The sequence below is a fragment of the Cucurbita moschata genome, unplaced genomic scaffold (genome assembly GCF_002738365.1).
Source record: "Cucurbita moschata cultivar Rifu unplaced genomic scaffold, Cmos_1.0 Cmo_Scf00004, whole genome shotgun sequence".
In the NCBI taxonomy this organism is placed as follows: Eukaryota; Viridiplantae; Streptophyta; class Magnoliopsida; order Cucurbitales; family Cucurbitaceae; genus Cucurbita; species Cucurbita moschata.
Genome location: NW_019268520.1, coordinates 4,798,891 through 4,817,972, shown reverse-complemented (window position 1 = coordinate 4,817,972; position 19,082 = coordinate 4,798,891). Strand labels below are relative to the sequence as shown.

The 19,082-nt window shown below is 34.9% G+C and overlaps 4 protein-coding genes across 13 annotated transcripts in view; 2 read left to right on the top strand and 2 right to left on the bottom strand.

Annotated features, from left to right (window-relative positions):
- The window catches only part of LOC111442093 (probable ADP-ribosylation factor GTPase-activating protein AGD14), a 7,978-nt gene extending 2,458 nt beyond the window's left edge, over positions 1–5,520 (top strand). Inside the window, exons 6-12 of one of the 2 annotated variants that reach the window (XM_023079364.1) lie at positions 250–699; positions 1,542–2,234; positions 2,365–2,496; positions 2,591–2,677; positions 4,483–4,606; positions 5,047–5,092; positions 5,170–5,520. In XM_023079364.1, coding sequence (XP_022935132.1) covers positions 250–699; positions 1,542–2,234; positions 2,365–2,496; positions 2,591–2,677; positions 4,483–4,606; positions 5,047–5,092; positions 5,170–5,224 — 1,587 coding nt within the window. In that variant the 3' untranslated portion in view covers positions 5,225–5,520. Of the gene's footprint in view, positions 1–249; positions 700–1,541; positions 2,235–2,361; positions 2,497–2,590; positions 2,678–4,482; positions 4,607–5,046; positions 5,093–5,169 lie in introns of both variants that reach the window. The other variant, XM_023079363.1, reaches the window with a different exon arrangement.
- A 619-nt stretch (positions 5,521–6,139) lies between these two features.
- On the top strand, positions 6,140–7,467 carry LOC111441492 (myb-related protein 306-like). Its single transcript, XM_023078514.1, has 3 exons — positions 6,140–6,596; positions 6,679–6,808; positions 6,891–7,467. The coding sequence occupies exons 1-3, from the start codon at positions 6,464–6,466 to the stop codon at positions 7,459–7,461; spliced, it is 834 nt and encodes a 277-aa protein (XP_022934282.1). The 5' UTR covers positions 6,140–6,463; the 3' UTR covers positions 7,462–7,467.
- Positions 7,468–8,402: 935 nt separating this feature from the next.
- Positions 8,403–16,304, bottom strand: LOC111441339 (probable S-sulfocysteine synthase, chloroplastic). 8 transcript variants are annotated; one of them, XR_002710142.1, is made up of 14 exons: positions 16,062–16,304; positions 14,978–15,087; positions 14,280–14,337; positions 13,791–14,054; positions 13,472–13,609; positions 12,696–12,747; positions 12,518–12,567; positions 12,058–12,117; positions 11,726–11,806; positions 10,886–11,034; positions 10,742–10,801; positions 10,135–10,156; positions 9,635–9,668; positions 8,403–8,609 (listed from the first exon to the last, which is right to left on the bottom strand). XR_002710142.1 is itself a non-coding variant. In XM_023078287.1 (10 exons), the coding sequence occupies exons 1-10, from the start codon at positions 16,272–16,274 to the stop codon at positions 10,954–10,956; spliced, it is 1,107 nt and encodes a 368-aa protein (XP_022934055.1). In that variant the 5' UTR covers positions 16,275–16,304; the 3' UTR covers positions 10,883–10,953. The 8 variants fall into 8 exon arrangements, 1 of the variants encoding a protein (XP_022934055.1); XR_002710143.1 differs by lacking the exon at positions 8,403–8,609 and adding an exon at positions 8,725–8,837; XR_002710141.1 differs by lacking the exon at positions 8,403–8,609 and having other exon boundaries at positions 9,428–9,668.
- An 896-nt stretch (positions 16,305–17,200) lies between these two features.
- On the bottom strand, positions 17,201–18,898 carry LOC111441356 (remorin 4.1-like). 2 transcript variants are annotated; one of them, XM_023078306.1, is made up of 3 exons: positions 18,125–18,898; positions 17,814–17,873; positions 17,201–17,727 (listed from the first exon to the last, which is right to left on the bottom strand). In XM_023078306.1, the coding sequence occupies exons 1-3, from the start codon at positions 18,755–18,757 to the stop codon at positions 17,536–17,538; spliced, it is 885 nt and encodes a 294-aa protein (XP_022934074.1). In that variant the 5' UTR covers positions 18,758–18,898; the 3' UTR covers positions 17,201–17,535. The 2 variants fall into 2 exon arrangements, with proteins under 2 accessions (XP_022934074.1, XP_022934075.1); XM_023078307.1 differs by lacking the exon at positions 17,814–17,873 and having other exon boundaries at positions 18,125–18,893.
- Positions 18,899–19,082: the final 184 nt, after the last annotated feature.

Here is a 19,082-nt window from a genome sequence, read left to right as displayed (position 1 = left end):
CCCCCCCCCCCCCCCCCCCCAAAATAAAAAAATAAAAATTTAGTGCAACTGGGAAACTAAAATGACCAAAAATGCACAATTTTTTTTTTTTTTCTGTAATGCACTTGAATTACCTGTGGGGAACTCTTTTCTCTTCTATTTTTCACGTTACGAAGAATTAAAAATTTCTTTTAGGATAGGCCTTGTACATGTGGCCTGAATTAGTCATTTTCTTCTTATCTCATTTTAATTTTCAGTTTTTTCTTGCAGAGTCATAGAATCCATGAAGATGAGACTAGGCGAGCCAGTTCTTATCATTCTTACTCTCAAAGTCCACCTTATGATTATCAATATGAGGATAGGAAATATGGAAAACAAGCTGCTTCACTTACGAGGAAACCTGGTTCAGATCGAGGTCGATATGAGGGGAAAGTGTCTAGTTCAGTCTTTAGTCCCGGTCGCTTAAATGATCAAACCTCTGAGGATAGGTTTGCTAATGAGGGGTATGTCTCGAGGGTTTCAGACTTTTCTGTCTCTAGTGGAGGCGACCCTTTCAGATCTGGTGCTCATTCACCAAATTTTCAGAAAGACTCAGGATTTAGCAGTCCGCCTTTTTACTGTGCTAGAGATATGCTTAATGAAGATACAGGACAGCGGATAGGTAGGATGTCTGTAGAGGCAAATGGCCAGAGAGATGCATGTGGAATCGCACGTCCACAGGTATTTTTTGAAATTTGCCTTTTTGAGCAATATTTAAGTAGGTGCCTAAACTGGTCTTCATAAAAACGATATATTCTCATTGCAACATTTTTTTCCCTGCACCAATTTAGACACTTCATATAAGGTGAGGAATCTACAATGTGATGTAGAAATACTTGGTTTATGTTGTTTATCTATCTTGTGATAACGGCAGGTAGTAAATGCATGTGCATAGGCAGGGGATTGGCCTTAACAATAAGCCTCTTCAATTTCTATTTCTATTATTTTGTTTCTTATCCAAGAAGAATCAGGAGACTATCATTGCAGTTTCCTTTAAAGTTGGACATAGCATTGTAAGCCCCAAAACATATGAAAGTTATAGTGAATGTACGTGTTGGAATATGCATAAATGAACAATAAAAGAGGTGCTGACATATGTCTTTGCTTGCATGATGTTTATAGTTCATGCATCATTGAGCTTGAAGGCAAGAAGAAGGTGCCTCAAATGGCCCTAATAGAACAAATTTCCCTGCATGCCACACACAAAGTAAAAGATCATTTTCTTTTAATCTTTAAGAAAAGAAGTATTAAAGAGTGACATTGACAAGAGAAGGTGACTAGGAGTGGACAAAGGAATACTGAATGTGTCCCTGAAATTCCACATTTCTTAAGCACGTAAAGCATCTTAAGAAAATGATTGAAGATTCAAAACTGGTACTTCTGTTGTGTTGTGATTTCCTTCAATATCTTAAACGGATTTAATACTTCTCTTTGGTTATTATTATTACTACTATTACTACTGTTGATGCTGTTGACTAGTAAATGATTTTGACGTCTTTTCAATTTTATTTTATTGTTCCAAGAGAACAATGTCTTCCGGTAGCTTTGGCTCAATAGACAGCAACTCAACATCTCTGAAGTCATATAATTCAGCTGGCTTAACTGATAGCATGTTGGAACCTGAGCCAATTGCACACAACAATCTGGATAAGATGCCTATATCTCGGCAGTCATCTGTTCCTGGAGTTCCCATTAATTTGAGTTTTTTTGAGGAACCATTTGCACCAAAACCTGTCTCTGCTGTAACTCCAACTGTTGACTTGTTCCAGTCACAGGCATCATTGCCATCTGCATCACCATCTTTTTTTGAAGATCAACCTCAACACAGGTCACCACCACCTCAATCCCTGCAATTCTTTCCTGAGAGTAATCCACAGCATTCAGCAACATTGGATAAAACGCCATTAGAACCAGCAGTCCCCAAAAATGAAGGATGGGCCACATTTGATTCACCGCAAGCAACATTATCTGTTCCTAGTTCTGTTAATGTCAATGCTGTAAAGAATCCTTCCAGTGAAGGAGCTTTTGGAAAGCTTGATCATCCTTCCAATGAAGGTGCTTTGGGAAAGTTTGATCCTTTCTTATCTTCTAATGCTGCTGTTCAGTGGCCGTCCACTCCAAATTACATTGCTCACGATTCATCTTTATTAGCAACTAGTCAATGGCATAATGATTTGCCTGATGCTCAAGCTTCTACTTATGTGACGAGCACCAATGTAAGCAGAATCTTCTTGAATCTTGACAAGAAAACTCTTGATGTACTGGGTTCATGATGCAATTTCTGTTTAATATTATGCTGTAAATAGAAAGAAACTTAATTCGCTTGTATCTGTTGTTGATAAGAAGCCTTGGAATGCATTTGAAGACGCTATCACAGACCTCTCCCTACAGGGTGGTAAGCAAAGTACTGAGCTTCAAGTTCCAGGTCAAGAGTTCCTGCCTTCTTCCGATGGACATTTGTTATTTGGAGTTGCAGAGGTAGATAAAACTACTGTACCCTGCTAAAGATTTCTACATATGTTCTCCATCATGAGTATATGATTTGATCTTGTAACTTAAATGCTCTTTGCAGGGAGAGAGAGGTACACAGATAACCAGTTGTAAATCGACAAACCCATTTGATCTTCCATATGATCCAGATTTGGAGCAAACAAATATGGTACGATTTTTTTATTGATATTTGGCTCCCATAAAATATTCGACTGAAAGGATTAAGAAGATGAACTTTTACAAGAAAATACCATTTATCGTTGACTTTTTTTATATGAAGTTTTAACTGTGTTAATGTCCTCTTTAATATAAAGTCTACATATAAAAAATGTTATTTCTGGAAGAAAAGAATTAGAAGCTGCTGTTTTTTATGCACCTTGCATACCAAATTTGACTGTCATGATCTTAGACATGATATATAATGGACAATACCCTATTTTCCCTTTCAAATGACAAACAACTATAATACAATAATTTGCTCCTATTCTTTCTGAGTTTCAATGAAATTGATAACTTTTTTTGGTATGTAGATTAAACGCACAAGGTGTGTAACTTTCTTATCCAAAATGGACTCTTGTCATATATTACAGTATCAGAACTTTGTTGTCTGATAGGAACATTATTATGACCCAGATTTTGGATGCACAATAAAGTAATTCCGAATAAAATCTGATAGGATGTCATTATCATATATCATGTGAAGGCTGAATTATGCTGCGTATCTGCCGATTCCTAAGCTAAAGCAAAGATGAAATTCTTCATCCTGCTCTTCTGTCACTGTCTTCAATTCTCCTTTCTCAATTTCGAACTTCTGCTTAATTTGATTACCTGGAATTTTGAACAAGGATAAATAACCTTTTGCCAGAAGTGAGTGCACTAGAGTCAACTCCCTTGAAGATTGAGACTTTCTTCCTCTTGGTTAATCTATTAAAAACACTATATACAACGGGTTTTCCTTATGAAATTTCCCGTAAGATATTGAAGTGGGAAGACCAAGGTAATAGAAGGGTGTTTTCTCAACTTTGCAACCAAAAGCGTCGGCCATTCTTTTTTCACTCTTTGAAATACTTGTACTAGCAAGTGCAGACTTCATTAGGATTATACTTAGCTTAGACGCAATAATGCATAGTGTTTTGGCCAGCTTGAGCACATTTTTACTAATCTACTACTTTTTATGGAGAAAGAAATTGATTGGAATTTAAATCCTAGGTCAATGGTTACCATAGTTTATTACATTGATTTATACTGAAGATTTTATTTTAATTGGAATTTGGTTATTCACCATGTACGAGGATCCCCGTTATAAGCATCCATGGCTGAATGGTTAAAGCAGAGCTTATGCTCAAAGTGGACAATATCATACCATTGTGGAGGATCGTGATTCCTAACGGTTTATACTCATTCACTCTCTATGTCATAGGCCCCAAAGTTACTTTAAAAACATATTGGAAGGTAGAAGCCTTTTCTAATTCAAATCTTTCTTGAGCGCTGAAAAGGGTCGAATCATCTGCATGCATGTTCTCCAACTATAAGGGTTGAATCATATGATGAAAAGGGTCGAATCATCATTATGATTCTTCTCTCTACATTTGGTGATTAATCTACTAAAGTGAAATGAGGAATTAATGTAAAAGAGGTAAGGGGAGGAGCCCCCTTATCTTAAGCCCCTAGAAGCTTCTGCCTTGCTCTTCAAAATTATTGGGAAATTAACTTGTAAATGCATTTAGAAACCCAAATATGGTGATCTCTTATAGCTTTAGCCTAAAAATGACAACTTGGTGTTTTTTTTTTTTTTTTTTTTTTTTCCTTTTCTACTTTGGTAATCTAAGAGCTATTTAACCACTTTCTTTATAATTTTGGATGCTTTTCCTTTTCCTTACTATATAATCTTACTCATCATCGATAAATGTCTTTGCTTTAAGACATGGATTATCTAATCGTAATAATTCTCTATTTCTTAATGCCATTTCACAGTTTTTGGACATGAGCTCTTTGCAGTCTGCTCTACCTAATGCACAGTTGCCATCCACCCTAATTGGTGGTTCACAACCATGGTTTCCTCAAAATCCAGCGCCATTTATTCCAACTGCAGGACAAGGTAACCTGTTTCTTTGATACCAAATTCAGTTGATAATGATTAAGTGAGCTTGTTTGCTATATAAGTTGCTTCACTCCTACTTTCTGAAAACTCTTGCTAAATTTTAGTCGGATAAAAAAAAATCTTGGTAGAACTTATCAAAATGTTTGAGCTTAGCTCTACTGGTTAAAGCATATGTTGTTGACCAAGGGGTCAAAGATTTGAACCCTCCTCATACTTATTGTTTAACTAAAAGAAATATAAATAGGGACGAGAAAAAGACCGTTGGGGTAAATTTCATGTGAATATCAGTGAAATTGTTTTTGTTTCTTATCAAAACATGCATAAATATGGGCTGCAATAATTTTAATTGTTACCGGATAACATGGATTCATTTTTCTATCTTTAGAAATTAGAAATTTGAAGCTGTTCTACCTTTTTTTTCTTGTTTCTAAATACAGGTGGGTTATCACTCATGGCAGGGCAAGCACCAGGCTCTCAAATATCGTAAGTCCTGCTATGCTATTCAATTATTCTTAGATCTTTGTTAACTGGTGATTTGAATTACTTTTGGTCTGTTTTAGGAACATTACTCCACCGGAATCTGTTGCTTCAATCGGAGGAAATCCTTTTGCGTAAGGATAATGGTTGTTTCTTAGATGTAGCATTTTCCCTTTCCCCCTCGGAATAGAAGGTTTTCGATGCACACAATTATTATCCATTAGTTTGTGTATGAACTTCAAATCATTGTTGGTATTATTATTATTTTCTGTTTATGAGTTATCTTGTTCTTTGACATTGTGATACAAATTTTTTGAAGATGTCATGTGTAATCTGCATAGCAATGTCATTGTTAATGTAATAGTGTACTCACTTCCCTCGTAATATTTTAGATTAATTAATTAATGTAGTTAGTATTTGTTCGTAAGGTTTAATTTGTTTTTCTATGTCGATCATTTTAATTTATCTTTTCGTGTATATCTTAATCTGTCTACTTTCTTACCATATACAGAGCTTCTAATCTTTGAGTTTGATAGCGACAAAAAGTTCTTGATATTTGAGTTTGATAGCATTTTGATATTTGTCGTCGTTATTCATTATTATTTTTATCCCTCTCTCTTTACTTCTCCCTCCGTACATGCTGCAACCATTGCCTCTTTCTTTTTCCTTTGTGTCATCTCTTTTCTTTTCTTCCATTCTTGTCTCTCCTTTCTCTCTTCTTCCTTTGTTCGGGGAGAAGTCCTCCCCGTTTCGGATTTGAAACTGAAACGGTCTGAAACGGGGAAGGGAGATGATACCTAGAGGAGTTTTAGAACCTTTTTTATTGTGAATAAAGGAAGAACAAGAAAAGAACCAGAGGATAGGAGTTTCACATCAATTTTCTGTTAAAAAAGTATTAATAAGCTTGACCTTTCTATCGAACATAAATAAATTGTTAAGTGATGTAAATCTAATTTCGAAAGTAAAGCAATCAAATTAATTACTAACAAAGTTATATACATCAATTTAGATTCTTTTTTAAAATTTCAAATGGTTTCTTCTTAATAACCTTAGCTTTCGAAGACAAACTTTAGTGTAACGAGATGTACGATGAACACTTGCAATTTCTTATATATAAATAACTAAAAAGGAGAGTTCTAGACATAAATTAAGGTTTTAGTTAAAGCATTAATTAAGGAAGCAGAGTTTGATGATACGCTTTAATGGCGGACAGAATTATTTTTCTTATATATTTAAGCTTCTTCACACGTTAATGGCCGCTCTNTGAAAAACAAAAAAAAAAAAAAAAAAGAAAAAAAAAAAAAGAAGAAGAACTTGCAGCCATAGCCATATCGAATTCAAAGAAAAAAAAACAAAGGTAAAAGGGTTGAGAAAGGCATGGGAAGGGTTCCTTGCTGTGATAAAGTGGGCATAAAGAAGGGGCCATGGACGCCGGAAGAAGATATCATTCTGGTCTCCTACATCCAAGAACACGGCCCCGGCAATTGGCGCTCCGTTCCCACCAACACAGGTATATGAAAATCCCTTTTGTTTATAATCCCTTCCCATTTACTTGATCTTATTGTTCTTGAGATTTTTGTTGTTGTTCTTAGGATTGTTGCGATGCAGCAAAAGTTGCAGGCTCCGGTGGACCAATTATCTCCGGCCGGGAATAAACAGAGGAAATTTCACTCCCCATGAGGAAGGAATGATCATTCATCTTCAAGCTTTATTGGGTAACAAGTAATGATCTTCTTATTGTTCTTTCTTCTTTTGATTTGCAGTTTCAATCATTTAATTGAAATCTGGGCTTTGAAATTCTCAGATGGGCGGCCATAGCTTCGTATCTTCCTCAGAGGACGGATAACAATATAAAGAATTATTGGAATACCCATTTGAAAAAGAAGCTTAAAAGATTGCAGTCCGCCGCCGTTGATCCGCCGGAGCCATCCGAGTCCGCCGGCGGTCAGTTTCAATCCCAGTGCTTGTCGCCGCCGCTCGCTGAAAACAGAGCATCCACCTACGCCTCAAGCGCCGAGAACATTTCGCGGCTTCTTCAAGGTTGGATGAGATCTTCACCGGAGGAATCTCGTCGGAGAATCGGCGGGGAGAATTCTGGCACCGCCGCGCAGGAACAGCCGAAGGAGGAATTGAACGGCGGCGAGTTGGTTTCCGGTGAAGAATTTGATTCGATTTTGTCGTTTGAGAATTGGAAGAATGTGAGTTCTTGTGAGGATAAAGAGGAACATGTTGGAGAGAAGCAAAGATTTGAAAACGCCGGCGCTACGGCGGTAGCTGCGACGGCGCCGCCACTATCGTTTCTTGAAAAGTGGCTGTTTGAAGAAGGCGCCACCGGGCAAGTGGAGGAGATGATGGAGTTGCCGCCGGTGTTCTAACAAAAACAAAACAAAAAAAAAGCCAAAAAAATTGTAGTTTTTATTTTTGTTTGTTTTCAATTGTAATAATCCAAAGAACAAGAAATTAATTACCCTTTTATCTCTTTCTGTGTGACAATAAATTTCACAACTTTATTTTTAATAACCTTAGCCATCATATATTAAATTAAAATTTTAAAAATTAATTATTTCATTTATATATATATATATATATATATTAATAGTTTTAAATTATTATTTATAGTTTTAATATATATATATATATATATATATATATATATATATATATATATATATATATATATATATATATTAATAGTTTTAAATTATTATTTATATTTTTATTTCAACAATATATAAAATAAAAATTCCAACATTCAATCTATGAAAGATATAATACATTATTAATTATGCTTAAATTTGACATTAAATGGTTATATATACATATATATATATATATATATATATATATATTTGGGCAGTAAAAATTCAATTAATTTGAACTAAAAATTTGAAATAAAATTAAGTGAAAGGTAGCATTGGGCAATTTGAAGGGTCATATCAAAATTTGATGTCATGTCAATTTTTTATTCTAATTTAACGGGATAATTAATATTTAAGAATAAGATAGGTAAATAAATAAATTCGAATGGTCACCAATCTTAATATTACTTTACGTGCAAAATTTTAATAGTGTATTAATATTAATATAATCATACCGACATAAAATGCTCAAAAAATTGATAAGTCATGCATCGTTATATAACCCAAGACAACATGACAGTTACATAACGAAAAACAACATGGGACGCATAAAAATGCACGAGATGGTTGAAAAAATTAAAAAAATAATTTTTTTTTAATAATAAATTGAAAAATAAATAAATATAAAAGGAGGGACATTTATTAATTGTAATATTGATGAAATGGTGGGTGCTTTCACAATGAATGAATTGTTTTTTTTTTAAGAAGTTAATGTAATGAATGAGTAAACATCATGCCATTCAATTTTCTCAACTAAAAATGAGGTGTAAACATAAATGAACTTCCATTGCTAACCAAAAAACCATCAACTTTTGCTTTGCCTAAATGTAATGGTCCATACTATGCCTTTATTCACACCTCCTCTTGTGCCCTCCATGCCACACCTTAACATTCAATCAATCAATTAAAGGCCTATGGATCGATACAGACGACGACGATGAAGAATGGTTCAATTTTGACGTAGACAAGTTCAAGAATTACTATTGTTGAAATGAGATGGGCTCGAAGAAAAGAAATAGACAAACTATTTATAAGAGAGATAATCAATCAACTATTGCAAGTAAAGTAACGCAAATTCAATGAAGTTCCTGAGATTTGTGTCTGTTTTGTCTCTGAACATAGAAACGATGACTGTCATAATTGAGAAATTGCGAGAAAATAAGAACAATTATAAAAAAGTTAAAAATTAAATAATTATCAAACGAGACCTTATCTATCCTATCAAAAAGGAAATTGTAGCAATAAAAAGATGAACTAAAACACTAGAACCAACTACCACAAGAACTAAACAACTAAACGAAAGAAAACCAGGTAAAACACCTAAAGAATAATTTAAAAAATTGTTCATTAATCTTTTAACTCTACCTACTCATTAATTACTACAAAATTACATCTAAATCTTAATTAATACTATGTTAAAGTAAATCCTTCCCACCTACTCAAATCATCATTACGGCTCATCGACAATAAATTACTTTGATTACTAACTCTTTGTATATGTCCATTATAGTTGAATAATGTCCACTTTGGTCTCGAACTTCAACTCCTAATAATCCAATCCTAGAAAGTTAGTACAAATTAACCTTATAATATGCAGTCATTAGGGAATAGTCGATAGCAAAAGACTACTAGAGTATTAAACATCTTTGAATTCAATAATTGCAAAGAGATCGAACTATCGATATTTAGAATAATTACGGGTGTTTATACCCATTGAGATATACTCATATTGACAATTATATTGTCGATGAATTCTAACAAATTTATATTTAATTCAAAAACCTAATATGGTTGAATAAATACCAATTGGTAGAATAATGTATAGTAACGTAGATATGAAAATAATACAAGAAAAAATTGAATACAATCACTCAACAACAATTGAGGCTCAACATAAGGGCATACTTACCTCACAAGCAAACCAAAGTTTTCCTTGCATCAGCCTAAAATGAATATAAAAATATATAAAAATTACAATCTTAAAGATTGATGGGTCGATAAAGTAACCATTATGAATGGTATTTTGTATGATTATGTATGATTCAAATCATAATCTGTTAATTTTCCACCGATATTTAGCCTGGATGAAAATCACATGATGTTATCTAAATTCGTCAATTTTGTAGTTAACTGGCAATAATTAATGTCTCCTTTTAAGTGTATGATTCTATAAGAATTAAAATAGACATTTTAATAGCAAAGGTAAGAATCAAAATGGAAGTAAAAGAAAAGAATATTGAATGCCCAAAAATTAGAAGCTAGAATTGGAATCTCGCTTGGTTCTTTTCATTTGTTTCAGTTTGAAAAAGTCATTCCTCTTGTATTCCAAAGGGAACAAATTTCAAGAGAAAAAATGAAAGAAATAAAATTTAAGAAAATGGAGAGAAGATTATGAATAGAACTGCATACCTTAACTAAATTTAGATGAAGACTGCAAATGTAAGAGTTAAGAAGTTAGGAACTTGAATCGCCCAAGAACAGCAAACTCAAACATGAAAAAGAATGTAAAAGAAGTGCAAATAAACTTGAACACAACTCCTTGGGAAGTATGTTCAATGCAATGCAGCTTGAAACTACTATCTATTTGAAAGACTCATTTTCACAAGGCTGAAAGCTATTGTACTTTATTAAAGAATATGAAATTGCTATGCTATCCTTGAAAGACCCCGAGGAAATTTAGGTAATAGCTATAGAACTTCTAACAAGGCAAGGGAGGAGCGTGGGGAGATTCATTAGCAAATGATACTTGACCTATGGGAGACATGCATAACATATTCAGTAAAGAATGATTGAAACTTTCTTGGAATATATAAAAATAGTTGGTGATGTTATGAGCGAGAACCTACAAAATAGCTCCATAGTTAAAAAGTGCCTAACCTAGGGCGTACACTTCTTTTTGAGCTATGGATTGTTGTTGTCTTCTATTCTAGTTCATATTACACCATTTCTCTTTGCATTTTAAGCCCTTATTCTGCCCTTTTTTACTTCTCAATCTTTTGGAATAACGGTTGTTTACCTAATGTAGATGCAATTACGCTCGCCTTTCTGATTCTTGTGCCTTGAAAAATTGTTGTACCTGCAAAACAGAAAAGAGAGAAGTTTCAGTAGAAGTACACATTGAAATCATATAGTTTGCAGTGAAAAAGCATCAGGAAGCTACATTATCGTTGTTGATTTATGAATGAATCGTCTTCAAAGTATAACAAACTTGGGCAACTCCTATCTCGTCTACATTCTCTGAACTTCTTCATAAATAGAACGAAAAAGCACCGAGGATATGTATCTCTCACCATAGCTTGGAAATATAACCTACAAGCATGAATACAATCATAAGAAGTAGAATTAAGATTTTGATCAAAGATATTCAGTTTTCTTGCCCTTTTGGAGGGTAACATTACATGGTCTTTTCTTTTCTTTCAGATCATGTTTCTAGGAGTCGATTATATAAATTTGAAACAATTGCCCCACTACAAAAATGGAAACACAATACTACCAACAAGTTGAAGCGGCATACATGGAAAAGACAACTAGCTACTAAATACAAGAAACAAGCCAAAAACCTTTGGATAGAACATAAAACCATTCACTAAAAGGAGGGTGCAAAGACTGAGAAGCTAGAAAAATTGAAAGTTGTAAAGTTGATCATGGACAAGAACAGAATGTTTGTTGTAGAATAAGTGTGAAAAAGAAAGAGAAAAGGCATGGAAAAGATGATAATAAGTTTTCTACAAAATTACATGATTTTTTAATGGAGAACACTAGACAAAGTAGCCCCCTCACCCCCTCTTCCTCACGGCTATTTGTTCTCCCGGTCTCAGAGAGATGTGCTGCCCTTTTTTAAATAAAAAGATGAATGGATAGGGTCATGATAAATTTTGGAATATTGTAAAGAAATAGACTTGTTTTGTCCCTGCCTACCAGAAGACTTGTGTGTATGTTTTGGAATAGGGAGTAGACCCAGCACATGACTTTTCAAATGGAGAAAATGGAATGAACATACCACAATAAGGTTTCCAGCATTTTCGGGCCTCCTAGCCAGACTTATCGCTGCTACTGCAGCAGCTCCTGATGAAATGCCAACCTACCAAGAGGTGAAATTATTTTAATTACTAAAAGTCTAAAACAACACTCTTACTCGAGGGAGAAGAAACTATCAAATCTTAAGGAAAACTGTCGAAGAGGAGAAACCACCGTATCTCAAGGGAAATATGAAGGATTATCCTAAGGACAATGAAAATATTTCAAACAAGTTTTTTATGGTGGAATAGGTAGAAGTAGAACATGCATGGAAATTTTCCAACCAAAATAACACTTAAGAACATAAATAATTACCAGTAGACCTTCCTCCAATGCTAACCTCCTGGCCATTTCTATAGCTTCAACATTGGTTACCTACAATTATCTCATTAGCAAGTTATTTACGAGCTGTTGATGATTGGTTGTGGCCATATAAATAAATTGCAAGTTATTATATTGCAGGTGTAAACAAAGTTTCAAAATATTTCGAAATCTAAACCAAATAACATTATATATATTTACAAATAATGCTAGTATAAAAACCATGGGCTAACTACAATGAGCCACAACAAAGAAATGTAATACCAGACTATATCAATGTCAAAAGAAAAAAAATAAAGAAGGATGAGGGAATTCTACCATATGGAATATAATTGATATGTGTGTCATCTTAAATGTTCAAATCCATAGTAAACTAAAAGGAAAAAAATTATAAACATAAAATGTATATTCCACTATTGGCATATTACCCCTGCCTTCAAAAGGAAGTAATTACCTTGATCACTTCATCAAGCAACTTGACATCCAGAATAGGGGGTACATAACCTGCGCCAATCTTCAATAATGTTAATGCCTGAGAGATCAACAATTAAACCTTACTTGAACCAGAAACTAGAGATCATCGTTCCAAGTATATAGAAGATTAAAAAAAAATAATAATAATATCAACTCACCGGCATTTTCTCCAGAGATTACACTTCTTTCTGCAGGTTCCACACCAACTATCTAAGTTAATAAAACACTTAGTCAGAACATTAAACACTATCTAAAAGGAAGCAGCAATCCAGAACATAATAAATGACTAATATACTAAAAACTTGAAGATTCGAGAGGTAAACTATGAATTCAGCTCGTTGTTCGCTGAATTGGAATCTATTAAGTGAATAATATTGAAGATTCGAGAGATTGGAAGATTGATGCTTCGAGTACTTTTTCAACTAAAGCTCTCTCCAGGCTGCTCTCGCAATCTAGCCTTTTGCAAAAAGTGGAATTCACGGAAACTTAGAAAACTAAAAGTACAAAGGTGTCTCTTTTTCCATCCAAGTATCATTTACTTTTCTCTTTACATTTTTTCTCATATAAATACTAATAGGGTATAAATCAAATAATTTAACGAATGAAAACTAGGTGACGCAAACATTTGTGTTCCTTGAAATAATAAAACATTTGATGAGCTAATAATATATAATACTACTTTCGGATGATAACTTTGTATAATGTGGATTGACATTTATATATTAGCAAGTATTGCACATAACAATCCATTCTCCGTCAAACTTTCATGGGAACTCATAAATTTTTTGAGGAATTTGTTATTAAGCTAGTTGGCCACTTTGCTCATCCATTTTTTCCGTTCTTTATTCAAGGCATTACTCCATGTCTCCTAGTCTTCTGTCATTTTTTTCAATAAATAATTTACCATGGAAAAAATAATTCTGATAGCCCAAACCTGAATAGTTTCTTTTCTCATATTTAGGTAACGACCAGTGCCCGTTATGGTACCACCAGTTCCAATTCCAGCAACAAGTATGTCAACACTACCCATGGTATCCTCCCATATCTCAGGTCCTGTGGTTTCAAAGTGGACCTGTAATTCATGAAGTAAAACTTAATAACAGGCTTTAACATTATATCATTGTCATCACTTACAATGCAATTATATAAAAAGGTGAAGATAATGAAGATTGCATAAAACTTAAGGAATACAGCGCCATTTAGGTTGCATAGAGTATGTGTTCACAACTTAATAAAGAGAAAATAGAAATAACCTTCGTGTTTGAAATGTTATCAAACTGCTGAAGCATGAAGGCATTGGGAGTACTAATTAGAATTTCTTCAGCTTTGGCTACAGCCCCTTGGAGGCCTTTCTCTGGATCTGTCAAAACAATCTCTGCACCAAAAGCACGTAGTAGGATCCTCCTTTCCATATTTATGGAAGCAGGCATGGTAACTACAAGTTTGTACCCTTTTGTTGCAGCAACGAAAGCTATGCCAAGCCCCGTATTCCCCGTGGTTGGTTCAACTAATATGGTCTACTCATTACAAGAATGAAACATCAAGGTCATGTATTTTATTTTTAGAAACAAAACAAATACCTCATAGAGAAATGAATTAGTATTAAAGATGGTTGGATAAAAAAACATCTCAAAATCCCATGGGTCACATACTTAATGGCAGAAATAAGATATGCTCCAACTGAATATATTTGCTCCTTAATAATAAACATCAATACTTTTTTCCAAGTACAACTTACTTACCTTACCCGGAGAAATTGCACCACTCTCCTCGGCACTGGATATCATACTGAAACCAATCCTGAGAAGTCAATAGGTTAAAGACATAAACCGATCAGTAATGTATGTACATGTATATATCTCCTCTAACTCCTCGCACTGAGATGAAAAGAAATATGCTGAAACCGATGCATAGTATAATCTCTAAATCTGTAGTACATCTCCAACACATTTTAAAGGTTGCTGATGTAGTCAAAATCCAAAGTCTAATTAACTTCGAAAAACATTTAGTATACGGTTGACTCGAGTGTAAACCTATAAAAAATTAGGCTGAAAGTAGAAAGTCAAACCGAGACTGCCTATACCACTCACAAGTACAATATGCCCTACAAAAAATAGACCAAGTTTTGTAATTTTCTTCAATTCTGATACTTTGTTAGTAATTCACTTGCAGTTTGTTGATTAGTCCTCAATAAATAGAAGCTTTAAACTCTCATTTTAGAGACTTTTCGAATAACTTGAATCCCAATTAAGTTTTCTTGAAGGGCAGATAAGCTACAATGGTTGTCTGATATTTCATTAATAGTTTTCCTACATACCACTCGGAACATAGCTGCCAACCAACACAGGATTCTACAGAAATGTGCTGTCATACGCAAGGATTCTAACAGTAGAATACAGTGGAGGAATAAACAACCCATCTTCACTAAGTAGAAGCTTACCTGTCTTTGACACTTCGGCATGGTTCCATTGATTCAAGTTTTGCAGCAACATTTGCCACGCAGCCTTCTGTTACTTTGTTGAGATATATCATGGGCGTTCTTCCAATCAACTAAATAAATTCAACAGAACCACTCAAATCAGTAATTATTTGAAAGGAAACTTTCTTTCTTTTTTAATCCAATAGTCATCTTAGTGAGTCAAATTTGACCTTAATTTTTTATTTGTATAAAATTGAAGCTTAAACTTGAATAAATGATCAAATTAATTTCTCAAGCTCATAGACAACAATTTCATTTTTAGTCTTCGATATTTGAAATTTATGCTTGTTTTTCCCAATTTTTTTACCATAGATTTCACATTTTTTGGGAAAAATTAATTTAATCCTCTCAATTTTTTTGACTTCGAATGTTTTGTTGATTAGTTAGTACGTGGGTAACTTTCCAATTTAAAATCAATGTGCTATTAATTTTATCACTTATTCAAATTTATAGTATAAATCGATGATAGTAAATATTCACGATTAAAATTGGTTGATTGAGTCCAGTTAAGATTTAAAAAATGAATTTCACCAATTTCAACTGATGGAAAACTTGAGTGTATAAACCATGACCATGCGACACTCATTGAAGGAACAGAATATCCAACAACGTTGCTCAAGAATTTGCACAACATATTCCAAGGAGTTCAAAATCTGCATTACTTTTATTTTTCCTGTTTGAAATATTATTATAGATTTTTCACTACATTCTCAACTGAAAAACCCTACTTCTAAGGGATTATACTCTTGAACGGATAACTTACACCACATTCACAGAACGCAATAGCAGAAAACCAGGAAATTGTTAAAGAGAAGGAAACAATTATATAATCGATGTGAAATTATACTCGTCGATGCAAAAAATAAAATATAAAAAAGAGTATATATCTCGTTTCCATTTTGTAATTTCCTATTCAACCTTCAATCTAGCGATAACAGGCCCCAAAAATCCTCGTCGCTATCCCTTCCCGACGAACAATTACGTTATCGGCGTACTTGTCGTAATCCGAAAAAATAAACAAGAGATAGAGAGAGCATTCAAGAACCTGGGTTACGTTATCGGCGATGTTGACGGAGTCGAGACCTTCCCATGTCGCGTTGACGGAGAAAGCTTTCGCGCGCACTGGTCTCTGTCTTACAGCAGAGAAGCTCCGAAGCATCACATTGGTTTGTGCGACCGCGTGACGCTTCGGGGAGAAAGCGAAGGGATAAGGAAATGAGAGCGAAGGAGAAGGCGAGAGAGAGGAATAAACCGCCATAGCTAATGGCCGTTGCGAGGGTTTTTGCGGGGTTTAAATATGTAGTCCAATCAAGGATAAAATATGGACATCAAGAGTTCAATTTTAGTAGTACCTATGGTTAAAAAGTCCAAGGTCGACATGTAGTTTCAACTCGAGGGAGTAAGGAGCGTGAGAACTATTTCCGATGAACATGTCCATTTAATCTGCCACGGGTAAGAAATTCGATGAGGGAGAAGGCTTCCTTGTCTCCACCTGCCCTGTGAACATGTCCATTTAATCTGCCCCGAGTTAGAAATCTGATAATGGAGAAGGCTTCATTGTCCCCACCTGCCCTGTGAACATGTCCATTTAATCAACCTTGGTAAGAAAGTTGGTAGTAGTGAACATATTGGTTGAGGGAAAATCGATTGTGTTGGAAAAGGTGAAGTCGTATGTACATAGTATGGCGAAGGGGTGATAAGGGTGGAGTCGAAGAGTAATCAATCGGCTTTGCACATGGCAGCTATGGAGACTGCTCCTGCGGCGTCAAAGCCAACAGTGGTGGTGGGGAAGAATAATAGAGGATTCAAAAGCCATTGAAAAAGAAAGGATCAGGTTGTTAAACCGAAAGAGCTTTTATACCATGAGAATGTTTGTTAATCCACCAAATCTAAATGTTGTGAAAGTTATCTATTTATAATTAAATAAATTAAAAGAATATAGAAAGAATAATAAATGGATATTTGCCTTTAATACCATAATTTAGTACTAAATATCTTAATAGGGTCTATTAGATATGACCATAATTTAGTACTAAATATCTTAATAGGGTCTATTAGATAGGATCCCTTCAAGAAGATGAAGGGGTTGAAGTCACTCACTTGAGCATCGGAAGGGAGATATATGTTACCGAGAAAACTTCATGGCGGCGTATTCGCCATGAGAGTCACTACTTAAGCCATATCTCTTTGAATTCATAAGCTTTCATATAGCTTCTAGTCAATACTAAATTGTTTTAAGCATTGAAGCTACCATCTACAATAGTTCGTATCATTTGTACATAAGAAAGAACAAGATACAAAGTTGTATACCATCCACAATGGCGAACCAGGCTCCTTCTTGCCTTATATTTGATGAAATATTGACCACCTCTGCTATTGCTTCTGTTCTTTAGTTTCGGTAGGAGGCTGTTTCATGTTGGTTTTGGCGTAAGAAATGGGTGTTGTAAGGAGATGGGCTTTGTCCATGTCCTTAATCAATTGCAGAAGCATTGGGATTATGGGAATGGAAAGGGAGGAATTTAGAAGAAGGAGCGCTTGGCTGGTGGCCTTCCGACTGCTCTCATCAAGTTTGATATCTCAATGAGTTTGGCCACTTTTGTTCCCCTCTTCGCCTCTGCTGATGCTCTTCTTTCCTCTGCTTTTCTGTGTGCTTTTGCTACTTCATTCTCCATTTTTTCTAATGCTTTTGCTCTCTTCTCTTCCAATTTTCTCTGCATAAATTCAAACTTTCACTTCAATCCAATCCAATCCATGTTATACACAAAGATGCTGATTTCTTTTCTGTTTTTATACTCACCACGATGGAATGATCTCTGCATAAATTCAGCTTGTTCATGTGTGAAGTTTCAAAATGAATCTAGATTTATATGGAATGATTAACAGAAAGAAGAAATTAGAATTGTTCTTTCTCAGATATTCAAAAGTTCATAGGAAAGTTTGGTTCAAAAGTGATTGAGATTTAAGAAGATTTGACGTGTTTAATGCAAATAAGCATTATAAATCGACTTTTTGACCAAACAGAAGAAGTAATATTCACAAACACGATACGAGGCATTTCTTCAAACAGGTTACATGCACAGAGAAAGCGCCATTTTCAATTTCACGTACCTCGATCTTCTTCATCCATGAAGACGCCTTCTGAACCTGCTCCCTCTCCCATCCACTGATCACCGCATCTTCTCTCTTGAACCGATTGTTAATCTTCGCAATCTTCGCGTTCTGCCATGCACTTATCTTCGTCTCCACTTCCTCCTTCTTCACCATATGCAACGAAATCTCTCTAGTCGCTGCCGTACCGCTGCCGCCGCCTCTCCTGTACTCTTGTCTCGAGATCGCCAACGGCGCTAAGTGATCATCGAACGGATGTCCGTCTGGTACGATCGCTAACGGATTCATCTCCTCCTCTGGCGTATACTCTTCCTCTCTGATTCGGCTCAAGTTATTTGGAGCTTCGTTAATCGGTCGATCATGGCGATAATCATCGCCTATCTCCGCGCCGGCAATAACGAGAGCATTAAACTCTCGACTCATGGAGGTGAAATTCTCACTGGAGCCGCCTTCGCTGGCCATTGAAGTCGATCTCTGACTCGTCGTTTCCCAGGCCTCACCACGGCGGTTCCGATTAGCCGTCACCGGCGGTGGTTGCGGCGAGGTCAGAGCATGAATATCACGGATTTGATCGTCGTCGTTTCCGCCATGGCTGGCTCTGGAAGTTACCGCTGGTGCCTGATCGTTGAACATGGCGGAATTCGAAGAAACGCAGAGTGTTCCTATGAGTAATGGGAAGTTTAGTTGAATTTGTGAGTGAAGAAGAAACGGGAAACACAGAAAAAGCTTTCTTTTTTTTTTTTTAATATAAATTTTGGAAATTCATAATTAAAAAACTGCGAAATTATCAGCCACAAAATGTATACGTGGAAGACATTTCCAATGAATATATATATATTAAATTAAAGATTATATTATAAATTTATAAATATATTGTTGATTAATTAAGTTAAGATTAGGATTGGGATTTTGATGGGACAATTTTTTTATTTAAAAGATTATATTTTTGACATGCGAT